The 12,732-nt window shown below is 42.3% G+C and overlaps 1 protein-coding gene across 2 annotated transcripts in view; it reads left to right on the forward strand.

The window, feature by feature from the left end:
• Nucleotides 1-12,732, forward strand: part of iars1 (isoleucyl-tRNA synthetase 1) — a 58,031-nt gene that overhangs the window by 12,257 nt on the left and 33,042 nt on the right. For both annotated transcript variants that reach the window (XM_062544732.1, XM_062544733.1), the window contains exons 9-13: nucleotides 888-948; nucleotides 1,227-1,322; nucleotides 2,836-2,958; nucleotides 5,389-5,480; nucleotides 6,430-6,528. In XM_062544732.1, coding sequence (XP_062400716.1) covers nucleotides 888-948; nucleotides 1,227-1,322; nucleotides 2,836-2,958; nucleotides 5,389-5,480; nucleotides 6,430-6,528 — 471 coding nt within the window. The remainder of the gene's footprint in view (nucleotides 1-887; nucleotides 949-1,226; nucleotides 1,323-2,835; nucleotides 2,959-5,388; nucleotides 5,481-6,429; nucleotides 6,529-12,732) is intronic.

The following is a 12,732-nucleotide window of genomic DNA, read 5'->3' on the forward strand; positions in this document are numbered from 1 at the left end:
TCGCGCCCCCTAACAGCGGCAAGACAAGATTTGTGGCCCTCTCTGTCGTCCAAGTAGCCCATCCCTGCTGTAGCTACCCTGTGCTGCTGGACCTGTCTGAGTTCTAAGACGTATTTGCTCAGCTCTTCCCCTGTCCTGTTAAAGTCCCACTGCCTCGGAGGCTGGCACTCAGCTCAGCTCAGCTCAGCACTACACTGCACTGTGGGGCGGCTGCTTTTTGAGTGGTGATGGCAGGAGAAGGTCCTCGTCCGTTTTAACATCTTAAGCTGTTTGATTAAGCACCGACCACGAGCCCCATTATAAGGAGTCATGCATCTGTTATTTGGTGCTGTTAGAATTACAATGTCACCGTTTAATATAATGGTGTGCTGTCAAACAGTCAGAAAGCTGTGATAATGAACTAAGCTATTTCATGACTAACTTGGGTTCTTTTCTCTTGTGTGTTTTGTAAATTATAGTTTGCTGCTTTGGGTGAATGAGAATTTCCCCTCGTTGCGTTCACCTTGAAACTCTCTATTCATGACCTTTATGCCTCTCCCTTTTCCTTGGACAGCTTTAGCTGTCGAGCTTTCTTTTACTCTTGCCGCAGTCAGCCATAGGCTGAGCCAAACTTTGAGAGATATGACTAAAAGAGAGAACTGAGGACAAAGGAGAGACAGAAGTCATTACACAGCTCAGTGGCTGTCCTCGGAGCGGCAGGAAGCAGCGTCAGAGGCTGGGGTGAGACAGGACGGGGAGAGAGACAGCCAGACAAAACAGACCCTGCTCCATAGAGCTGCCTACGCCGGGCAGACCACTGTCTCCTATGGAGGCTGACAGGCCAATAAGCTGACGGTGTCAGGAGAGATTGAACCGCTGTCTTCACTGCTCTCATCTCCCTCCCCCAGGTTCCCTGGCAAGGCACTGAAAGGGAAGAAGTATAAGCCACTCTTTGAGTACTTCAGCAGGGTAAGCGCTCGCCTGACCTCTGATACAATCAATATGTGGGCACTTTGGGAGAGTTATATTAAGCTTTATGGTATAGTGTGCTCTTGAACTGTAAAAGAAGTTAACTTGGGGCTATTCTTACAAAGTCACTGCCAAATAACTTGTGTGCTAAAACTTGAATGTGTTGGAAAGGCCTGGGTCAGATCGACGTGTACACGTCATTTTGTTTAGTTCCATAGCGTTGTTAGATCTATTGTCTGTTTATTTTTCATGTTGGTCTCTCTCTCTCTCCGATGCAGTGTAAGGAGACTGGGGCCTTCCAGGTGGTGTTGGATAACTATGTCCGTGAAGAAGAGGGTACAGGAGTGGTCCACCAGGCTCCATACTTTGGCGCTGTAAGTACTATTGGGCTGCTGGAGAAAAAAGACTTTGAGATCTTCTTCGCACCTCATTTATTGTCATTTGTTTGATTTAAGTAACACAGTTTAAGTACACATAACTGTTGTAGCATACAAATCCTATGCTATTTGGGTACGAAGGCCCAAGGATGAGACTTGCTCATCAGTGGCTGACTGCTATAGGTCAGGCCCAGCGGCAGGAGATGTCCTTGGCAAGGGCACTTTCTCTCACAGGAGATGAATGTTCATTTGGCTCTTTACCAGTTTCCTCAGCTGTCTCAAATAGCAAGTTCTTAGTCTTATCAAACCTTTTTTTTTCCATCATGCCTAGAATATACCTGTCTCAGTTGATTTGTTGTTTGTTGTTCTCAGTTGTTTGTTTACATTTTCTGCTCAGAGGATCAGAAAAGATTCATGTCAGCAATTTTGCGGGCTTTAGCATTTCTGTTCATTGTACATAAATTCAACTGAACCATATAATGACTGCTGTCAATGGCAACAGGTTTTGTGATCACTCAAGTCTTTCATATCACCCCTCAAGAAGTCCGGTCACTTCTGAACTTGTGAAAGCAGACGGTTGAGCAGCTATGCTCTAAAGAGTGTTTGATTCAAGTTCAGCATGTGTTGCGAACTATTCGTTTCTCAGCAAAAGCCACAATAAAGCAGTAGCAAATAAATGTAAAGAGACATATCATGTGGAGTTAATTTGTTCGTTTTAGCAAGTAGCTATGTTATAATGGTGCATAGACCCGTGATTGTCAGAAATAAGTCCCTTCAGGCTGAAGCAAGAAGTTTGGTTTGCCCTGGGACATATTTTCTTGATAATGACCGGCGTTCTATACGTTATCCTGTACATACTCATGTGGTATATGGTCATGGATCAAATACATAGGAACAAATACAGATACATAGGTGTGATAAGGTGTGAACTTTAATTAAATCTAAAAGCCAAGAATGTCTGTTAAGTGTACAAAACAATCTGCTCTGCTGTTCTGGTCTGCTGTCCTGAGTGGAATCCTAGCATGGCAGAGGTCTCTGGCATCAAAGACAAAAGGATTAGCAGACAAACCATCTAGATTAGCAGTTTTTTCTCCAAGTAGCAGGTTAAATGGGCAGAAACGGCGCACAAAGGAGAGGATTTCATTTCACTGATGCAATCATTTCTGATTGGCCATTGGACATAGTTTGGTCCCATTTTGGTGGCCCGACGAAAGCCTGGAACACTTAACTCTCCTGAGACGTCAGAGCCCTGAGTATGCATTGTGGAACAAATTGGGAGACAGAAAGTTGGTCATGGAAAAAGACAGGAATTACCCTTGAGGAAATCAGAGAATGGCAGAGAGCAGGGATAACTGGTACCAATATGCAGACATCATAATGGGCAGAGTATTTTTTGAGACAGAAACATTTTCATTTATTTCATGTCCTCAAGCCTTTAAAGTTGATGCTAAAGTTTCAGTTGTTGAGATGGAATGGTTTCCTCCATGATGGTGTTGTGTTCTTCCCTCAGGATGATTATCGCGTCTGTATGGACTATGACATTATTCAGAGAGACTCTGCGCCAATCTGTCCTGTGGATTCATCCGGCTGCTTCACGGCTGAAGTCACCCACTTTGTTGGGCAATATGTGAAGGTATGGTGCCCTCTGAATGCATTAAAGAGCCCAGCTGAGTTCTGGCACGGCAACATTTTGTTTTTCAGATACTTTTCTTACAGGTTTGAAAGCTTCCAACATATGAACCCAGTTAATAATCAAACATTATGAGCCGATATTCCAATGATGAGCACACAGTCCCTGCATGAGTTTGTGGAACCACCATAAATGTTTTTGATACGTGCTGTATATATGGATTAGGTACATACTGTATTATAGAAAAATGGGATGTTTGAATGTTCCAGTCTGTTGGCATAGGAAGGAAGGTGTGTTCTACATCAGTTAAGTAAGCTGTGCTCACAATGAAATGTAAAATGTTCATGAAATGTTTCAGTGTGTCAGTAAGACTCCCTCTGCATGGGTAAGAGGGTGTGGAGATGATTTGAATGATATGCATTGATCACTAATGATGTCAAACTTTGATTCAAATGTCATAATTTCTATTGAAATTCCATTGAATTTTGATGTCACATTGTGAAACCCCCTGCTCATGCCAGTCATTACACATCAATGAAAATAATACCCAAATGAATGGGCTCTCTGTCTGCTCAGTAGTCTTGAGTGTCTTGCAATATACATTTCCCCTCTTCAGTCTTCCCTGACAAATGGATTGTCATTTGTCCTTTTTTAACGTTGAACTTGGGCTCGAGGTAGTTAAAGAAGAAAAGCTCCTGACTTCTCTTTGTCAGGCTCTCTGTCCTGTTGGCAGCTTCGACATTTATAGTAGTTTCAGCCTGCTGCCCACAGCCCTCCCTCGGACAAACCCAGAGCACTAAAGGGCAGGCTGCTGAGTTACCGGCCAGAGCAGAGGAGCTGCTGTCAGCACTATGCCCACTGATGCTGAGGAAGTGGGGGGGGGAGTGGGGAGGACCTGCAATGCAACAGCACTGCGCTTCCCAGGGGAGGGCCTTCAGGGAATGGCTGCTAATGATGAGCAGAAGAGCCCCTAGCTTCCACAGTGACAACCCCAGAATCATACACACACAGACACACACACACACACACACACACACACACGCACAGACATAAGCTGCCAAAATGTCAGTAGTATTCCTGCCGCCACCTGTGACTTTTAGGTCAGCTAGCTGGCGCCTCTCTGTTGTGTTGGTGTGTTTTGGTCTGAATGTGGGCTCCAGCACCTCATATTTGTCTGTCAGCATCAGACTGGTGGTTTGCTTGCCATTTAGCCTGCTAGCTTTTGGCTGTAGGCCCGTTAGCCACATATTTGCCCTCAAGGCCATTTCGGCAGAGGACAAGATGGCTGTCAGGATGTTGGGTTTGTTCCTTTCTTTTCCAGTCTGTAGCACCATGTTGTTTCATTTGGAGATATTGCTGATGAAGGTTTTGCAACATTAGGACAGAACCTATCAATGTTAATGTCCAGAGTATGTTCTTTCAGCATAGAAGATGTCCAAGTGTTAATGATATGATTGTATTTTTGGCAGACTGCAAATTCAGCCCTCCTTCACATCTTATGGCTAAAACACACTCCGCTCTGGTTAGGTTGTGAAACACATTTATCTCTTGTGAGGATTTTGTTCTTCTCAGAATAGATTTGTTTCCTTACAAGATTTGTGAAACCAAAATTAAACCCTAAAGAGAATTCCCCCCACCTGCTTTACTTCCCTTTACCAGGGGTGCCAGTAAACATGCAGTGGAGAATAGCATGCTTCAACACTTATAGATCTCAGTGAAAGGCTTCTTATGGATATCAGATAGATGCAAATACTGCCAGGCTTTAGGGGGTTGAACTATTGGCATGGTAAGGTTTAACAGAAGTCTGCTATAGTGCTGGAGGTCAACAAGAGGTCTATGAAAGATCATTTATGTCTGAGACCGCAAACCCAATTCAGTGGTATTTGGCTACAAGGACGCAGTTTACGTGTTTCTAAGTGAATTAATGAAACTTTTTGTAGCAAGGCAGTTTGTTTCCAAGTGCAGCATGGTGTGAAATGTGTTAAAAAAAAGGGAACTGCTCCCTTTGTTTGCAACAGGCAGAGCATAATTCTCAGTGTCTGCATATGGGAGAAGAATGGGCAGTGCTGGAGTGGAAGGAGTGCATCCTGTATCTCCATGCCCTTGAGTCATCTTAATCAAGTAGGCAAGTTAGAGGGCTGCTATCAGAGTGCGAGTGCAGAGGTCATTTTTCATGACTCTCATGACCTGCACAGTCTAGAAGAAATCTTATCTGTTGTTGAATCTTCCGGACAAATCGGGAAGTTCAAAGTGGACGGTTCTTAAACAAAAAGTTGAACTGCTGTTAGTATACAAAATACATATGACTTGTTTTAGGATTGAACATACTGTAAGTTTTTATTTTGTGACATTGTGATCTTAAAAAAAAGTGACAATGAGGTACTAAAGCTTCCCATGAAGCATTGCTGATGTGCTCTGTTCTGTCCACTTTAGGATGCTGACAAAAACATCATCAAATGTTTGAAAGAAAATGGCCGCCTGGTAAACGCCAGCTCGTTTAAACACAGCTACCCTTTCTGCTGGAGGTGAGTAGTAAGAGTGGATGACCATCCAGAATTTTGCGTTGTCATCTTGTCGACTTTGTCCAATAAAGAGGGAACTCCTTAATGCTCAGTATATATTTAAGCACCTGTGTGGTGTAAGAGAAAGTGAAAGCTGTGTGTGTATGTGTCTGTATAAGGGTGTATTGAATTTGTTTAAGTAGGCATGACAGGAGGCTTCCTTCAGTGCAAGTCAGTAAAACATTAGCATTTTCTGTCGATACTATCTTTTGCTGGCTCAGCATGTGCTGCTGCTTAAGTTTACCATTGAGGGAAAGGTCAGTAAGGTGTTGTTTCCCCACCCATCGACCCTCTCCCACCCAGTGTTGTACATGGTGGGGGAGCTGCTCATTAACCTCTCATAAGTGCTGCAGCTCTGTCTTACCTTTTGTCGTCTTCATGTAACGTCGGCGCCCCAGCTGACTGAACGGGTTTCCCCTTTGCTGCCACCTCTGGTTCACCTCATTGAATTAATAAGTCAAGCATTGAATGCATCATGGCCGGGTGTGCGGAGTGGCATCCACACTGTGCTGGTGCAGTACAAGTGTCCCTATCCGGTAATACTGTAGGTAGTTAGTGGTGGGGACAAGCTCTGACATGAACGTCTAAAGTAAACCCAATAGATCTGCAAGTTGTGGATATCGCTGAATATCACTGGAGGTTCAGTTTCAAATGGTAAATTTTTCCACAATATCACCTATCAGGGCTGGAATACCCCTGTATTCTCAGGATACGTCACAGATACTCCAGTTTCACAGTCCCAGATACTTTCTATGATTTTGGTCCAGGATATGTAGCAGGTTCAGGGGCCTGTTTAGAGCCATTAGTTCTATGCTGAATGATCTCTAGTAGGGGGGGTTGCAAGGGGACATTTGCATATGGACCACCAGGTATTCATCAAATATGCGCATGTGTTTTTGGATCTAATTGACAGGTCAGACACCCCGCTGATCTACAAGGCAGTACCAAGCTGGTTTGTTCGTGTTGAGCACATGGTTGAGAAACTTTTGGAAAACAACGGCAAATGTTACTGGTAAGACTGAAGCCCTAACACAACACAATAGCACTTAAACCTCTACCTCAATAGTGTTGTTTTCTCCCTCATGCACCTCAATATGGAACAATGAACACTTTCTTATGTGCAATATTGAAGTAACTAAAGAAAGATGTTACAGCTACTGTAGTAAAACCAATTTGTTGTCTGCCTTTCCTGCGCAACTTAAATTTGTATTACATATGAAGAATATATATTGGAATGCAGTCAGTCTCCTCAAAATCCTCAAAAACGGAATTGAAATGGAAAAAAAGGTTATAGCCGATAGAGGGCCGCGAAGTGAATGCAGAAGTGCTGTTCACCATGTTAGGTTGATTTTAAAAACGGATTAATCAAAACCATGATTTGATTTAATTTAAGTATTTGTACCATGATGTGCATTTATCCTGCTTGTTGACAGTGCTGTTTGATCATCTTGTCGTGGGCAGAAAAAGATTTAACTCCACTAAAACTGCTCTAGTTCTACTCATGGTTTGATTCACCGAATAGCGCAAGCATTTTTGTGTATTCTCAATGTTTCACTGCTGCTGCTGTACAGTACATGAAAGGCTCCTTGCATCAGGTCAGGTGTGTTCCAAACCATATTTGTTCACCACCTGATGTCACTATACAGCTCTGTCTAGGGACACAACCCCTCCCCCCTCTCCTCTGTCCTGGTAACAGATCTATGGGGTCAGGGTTGATCACTGATGTAGATGCATCCAGGTGTGTTTTCGTTCCGGTACGGTTCACAGACCTGCAGTGAAAGTGACTGCAGCTCCAGTGACACCTACCCTGATTGTTGTGCTCTTGTGAAGGCTACTGTTTGCCAACAGACACACAGACTCTGGTCTTGAGTAACGGCTCCAGGTGAATTATTTAAAGATCAGATGGAAAGAAAAGATGAAGGTCATGTGGCCAGGAAAGATGGTGACCTGAACCATCAGCACATCCGGACTGCAAAAGAGCTACTGGCTGGCTTTCAGGCAGCTGTAGGGCATTGCCAGTATGACTATGGAAAAAAACATTTGCTCATTTGAATTTTACTGTTGTGTCTTCACACCAGTGTATTTCATAATTTTATTTGCTTGGTGAAAGACATTTTGATATCTAGGAACACAGAAACACAGCCATCTTATACTCATACTCCCACATTTGGAGTGCTCATTTGCAGCTATGGATGTCCATATATTTGTAAGATGGAAGACAAACCTGTTCTAAAATATGACTGAAAAAGTACAAGTTTGTAAGGCATGCTTGTTGATTTTCTATGAGGCCCTAGATTTGAAGTGACATTATGGGCACTATATTTGTACACGTTTGGTATCACTCATTTACTATTTTTTCTTTACATACAATATTTTATTAATCTTGTGCCAATATTTGAGCTTTCCACATATAATGGGATTGAAGATTTTCAGTATCAAACATGTGAAGGTTTTTTTCCCAAAGGATTAAAATAGTATGATGGGTAGCTACAAGAGTAGGCACATGAAAATCTATGTAGTAGTAGCTCAGTGTATTGGCATTTTGTGTACATTGGTTTGGATTGGTTTACCTCAGCGACAAGGATGAAAAGGCATATTTTAGGTACACAATGTACAGTAACCAAGCAAGTGTATTTAATGAAAGATGGTACATCGCTGGCACTTTGTACATGAAATGAGCCGTGTTCCTATGAGCTACCCTCATACCATTTTAGTCCTATGGAAAATACCAAAAAAGCACCTCGTTTCATCCGTAATATCTTGATGTGCGTTTGTTGCAAAGACATCATATATTGGCTCAATATTAATTAAGTATTTTATTTGCAGACAAGATACTGGTTGATGCCATGTGGGTGAAGAAAATGAATTTGCAGGGCCTTTTATAAGCTAGGACTAATCAGCATGCAACCTTTAAATTGAAAATCTAGGGAGAAAAAACATATGTGAAGACATCGGAATGGTTTTGGGACCTAAACATGTAATTAGATGTTGAGCAAAATCTGAGATGGTACAGCAACCATTTTTGTGGATTCTGGTTTTGACACACTTTCTGGAGACATCTACAGTATCTTACTCTCACACAGAACTGACTGCTCTTTACTACAGTACATGTTTATGATGATTGAGTTGGAATGAATTGAAGAATTTCACCAAATGCTTTCCTTTGTCTAACCTCAGGCAGACCAAAGTTACCAATTGAATTGGAGCAGAGCAGAGAATTTGAAGCATTTGGAAAATGATTGATTGAATAAAAAGCTGATAAAAAATTGATTTACAAGAAGGAAGAGTTGAAATATGAACCTGCTTCTTGACCACATGTGCTATATTCCTCTGCTATGAGCCTGTGATGCACATTTACTAGCAGATCACACTCAGGGCTCGAATTCGGTAACTCGGTTACCTCCCATGGTCCAGTTCTCCTGCCGACCACAGTGCAGTGACACTGATTGGTAAACCCCATCTTGTTCATCTCTCCTAAAAGGGTCCCACCTGGGAGAGAGCCAGCTGCAGTTTGGACATTTGCATGCTGAGAGAATGGCCCCAGCTCAGTGCTGCTAGTCCCTCTCCACACACACCTGTGACACACTGCCCAGATGGAGATGCTAATACACTGCACTGTAGCATTGTGCTTCAATGGCATTTAATCCTTTCATTATTTCATCAATTGGGTGAAGGCTGAAAGCGCTTAAATGTCCATGCTGTCATTAGTGATTGGCAAGCATGCATTTATAAGCAACATACAAGCGTGCAAACGTGTACACACACATATCCACACACTGATATGCAATATGCAGCCACACTGGCTGTGTCATCTGGTATGTACTGATTTCCAGTTTTATGGTTAAATGAACATATTCTCTCTGATTGGTACAGTCCTTCATGCGGAGGCATTTGTCATGTGGAATGAAGATGCATGAAGTGGAATGAAGTGGTTGTATGCTGAAGGTGTAGTGGTATTCTCATGCTAGCATAACCTGGCATGCATAAATTCATGTTCACACACATTTATTTTAAAGGTCAGAGAAATATGACTTTTTAGACTTTCTTTGATAATGTCACTTTAACCCTCTACCTAATAACAAAGATTGGAAAACAGAATTGGACACTTACGATTACTAATTTTCATTACTAGGTGGTATTGGTTGTCAATTAACCATGGGAATCGATCATTGAAGATTCATTTGGTCATCAATTATAGGTCCAGCAAGCAATAGAAGTATTCATTATGTGGATTGATGAGGATGCATTCCCGGCAAATATGGAACCATGGTCTATCTATTTGTTTAAACTCAAATTGGACCATATATATTTCGCTCAAAATGTAGAAGATTGCCAGGTCTTCCTCTGCCGAAGCTATTAGGCTCAGTGTGCAAGAGTGAGTGTGTCAGATGAAGGAAAGCCATGTTTAGGTGATTTATTTGTAAAACCTGTGTCGAATAGTTCACTGTGCTGCAGCTGACACATTAGCTAGCTTTGCATCTGTATGAAGAATTGTCCCAACCCAGGGTACCCAGGATTGGGTTTGTACCCATATGGTGCACTAATGGATTGATGCCTGAATTGATGCCCACATAGACTGTGATTGGTTGAAGCATAGTTCTAAAGTAGGAATCCTTAGCCATGACATGGACTGCTTATTTCACTCATAATACTGTAGGTCTTGGAAAATATAATATGTGTAGATATCATACGCACATGGTAACATGTTACAAACTTGACTTTCATCAGAGGGCTCTCTGATTTACTCCAGTTGTTGGACTTATTTCAGTTGTGTGGAGTGTTGTTGAAGGTGTTTTAAAGGAGAGACTTTCTTTGGTCTGTGTGTTGCTGGTGGAGGGAGGTGCTATGATTAGTTGTGCCAAAGCCACATGCTCCTTCTGTGCGCCCTCTGAACACGTATTGATTGGATCCCCCTCCTCATCCTTTATGATTAGGATCTCAGAGTCCACCTATTACCTAGAGGGAAGAGGGCGCTGTGTTTGCCATACTCTTATGGCTGGAAATACTTTGAAAGCATAATGGCAGGGACAAAATCAATATTTTCTCATATCCCGTTCCCCTTCATTCTCTTTTATTTTTTTTGTTAAAAGTCTGATATAATTCAAATCCGATCTTTAACCTACTGCTTAGCTGGCATGTAAAGAGTATTCACTGAAAACATGAAATTAATGAAAATAATTGTAACTGGGTAGAGTTGGTGATCATTTTCCTCCTCACTCTGTAGTATAAGGTTCCTCCTCGCCTCCTCCTCCTAGACCCTACAGTACATATAAATAATGTCTGTGCTCCTAGAGCAGGGGGTTAGTTGGCTGGAATTTGTTTCCCCATTTGTACCTTTTTTCAGTGCATGCTTAATAGTCAACTAGAGCACTGTTGGAAAAGATGTGCTGAATTGATCAAGTATTGGATTAGGATCATGGACTATAAACTATAAAAGAAAGGCATGAAACATGTTGATGTTTAATTAATCCTACACAGTCACACTCCTAAGGCAGGCATGCAAACTCCTCACCTTTCGGCGAAATTCGCCGTTTTGAATCAAAAATAGGTGACTTACATGGTTCGTGCAGATCCGATGAGAAAATATTTAGGGGGGGGGGGGGGGGGGGGGTCAAGGTGAATTGAATTTACAACTGAGTTTAGAAATCATGCGCAGACGCTAACGCATCTTGAGGTGTTTCTAGAGCCGCATTTAAAACGTGTCTGATCAGCAAGGGATGCGTGAATGTAGCCCCTATGCGTTTAATAAACATTAGTGGAAGCGAATTGTTGACAAAGACGCAACGCGAACAGAATGTGCACGCCAAGTATAGCCTCTGTTGTGAGCGCAGATAGATGCGTCTGAGATGTCAGGTGGAATATAGTGATTCTGGCGAGAAGAGATGCCGAGGGATTTCACAGGTGGGCTAGTTAAAACTTTCAACTTCTATTAGAAAAAGACACTGAGATTAGAGTAGCAACATAGCATAGGTTGTTTTCTTCTAATGATGAAAGTTTAGCGAAATTAGACAAACATGTAGACATAACGAGTTATTTTGATGAAGAATGCGTGCAGTTTGAACCATCTATCGGCAAAAGGTGAATCAAATAGGCAGACTTTATCAGTATATCAAAGGCTAATGTGACAGTTGAATTAAATGCTCATAAACTGGGCTGGTTCGTTTCAAATGATTCGCTATAGTAACGTAGCCAAAAAAAGTTGCGACTGCTTCAGACCACACGTAACGCACGTAACCGTTTGAGTTATGTGTGTGTTTCATTAACACCCGGATCATTACGAGTTCGGAGAAGAGTCGGAGAAGAGTCTCACCTTTTTCACCCCTGACCAGTTTGCATGCCTGCTAAGGAGAAGGGAGGGAGAGAGAGTGAGGTGGAGAAAATCATTCAATTGATATATTGGGTGCCTGAATAGAAATGCCTTCCACAAATGGGAATTGATGAAGTCATTGCCCGGCTGGTGGAACATGCCTTCCCATTTATGCACTGATGTTCTCTAAGGGTAGCACCATGTCCCACAAAAGGCAAAGAAGAAAACATTCTGAAAACTGAGAACTGTTCAGAAGATGCCTGGGAGAGAGCTTTGAAGATGCTCTAAGCGATGTTATGCCATTTCTACGCTAAAACATGTTTTGCCACATAAACATCTCCTCACCATCCACTAGCTGCCTGTCCTCTGGACACACTGCAAAACAGCACGGCGTCTGCAGACAGCCCAGGCTCTAACAAAACCAGCCTGGTGCAGCCTGAACCATGAAACATGGCAAACCTTTCCAGCCATTCACAGAGGAGATGTGCATTTAGGAGAGTTTCAATTGTACGTTAGGGAGGAGCGAGCTGTTTTAACACAGAAGTGACGTTACCTAACATCCCTCAGGGCACCATTAACCTTTGCAACTTATAGAAGAAAGAGTGCTACAGTTTATTTTGAAGTGCTTAAGAGAATAAAGAAGGTGATAGAAATTACATTGCTTCAGAGAAATGACTATTGAAATGACTGATTTTGAATAAGTTACAAATTACTGCTTGGTAATGAAGCGTATGACCAATGCGGCGCTCAGTTAGACCTGTGTCTCAAACTTCTTTACTTGCATCAGAGCTGGGATGTACTGTACACATAAATGTGCATTATGGGTGTTTACAGTCCTGCTGAACTTCCTTACTCATTCTACCGTGTGAATGTGTGATTTGCTAATCACATGTGTTTCCAAACAGGTGT

The sequence above is a fragment of the Sardina pilchardus genome, chromosome 9, assembly GCF_963854185.1.
Source record: "Sardina pilchardus chromosome 9, fSarPil1.1, whole genome shotgun sequence".
Lineage (NCBI taxonomy): Eukaryota > Metazoa > Chordata > Actinopteri > Clupeiformes > Clupeidae > Sardina > Sardina pilchardus.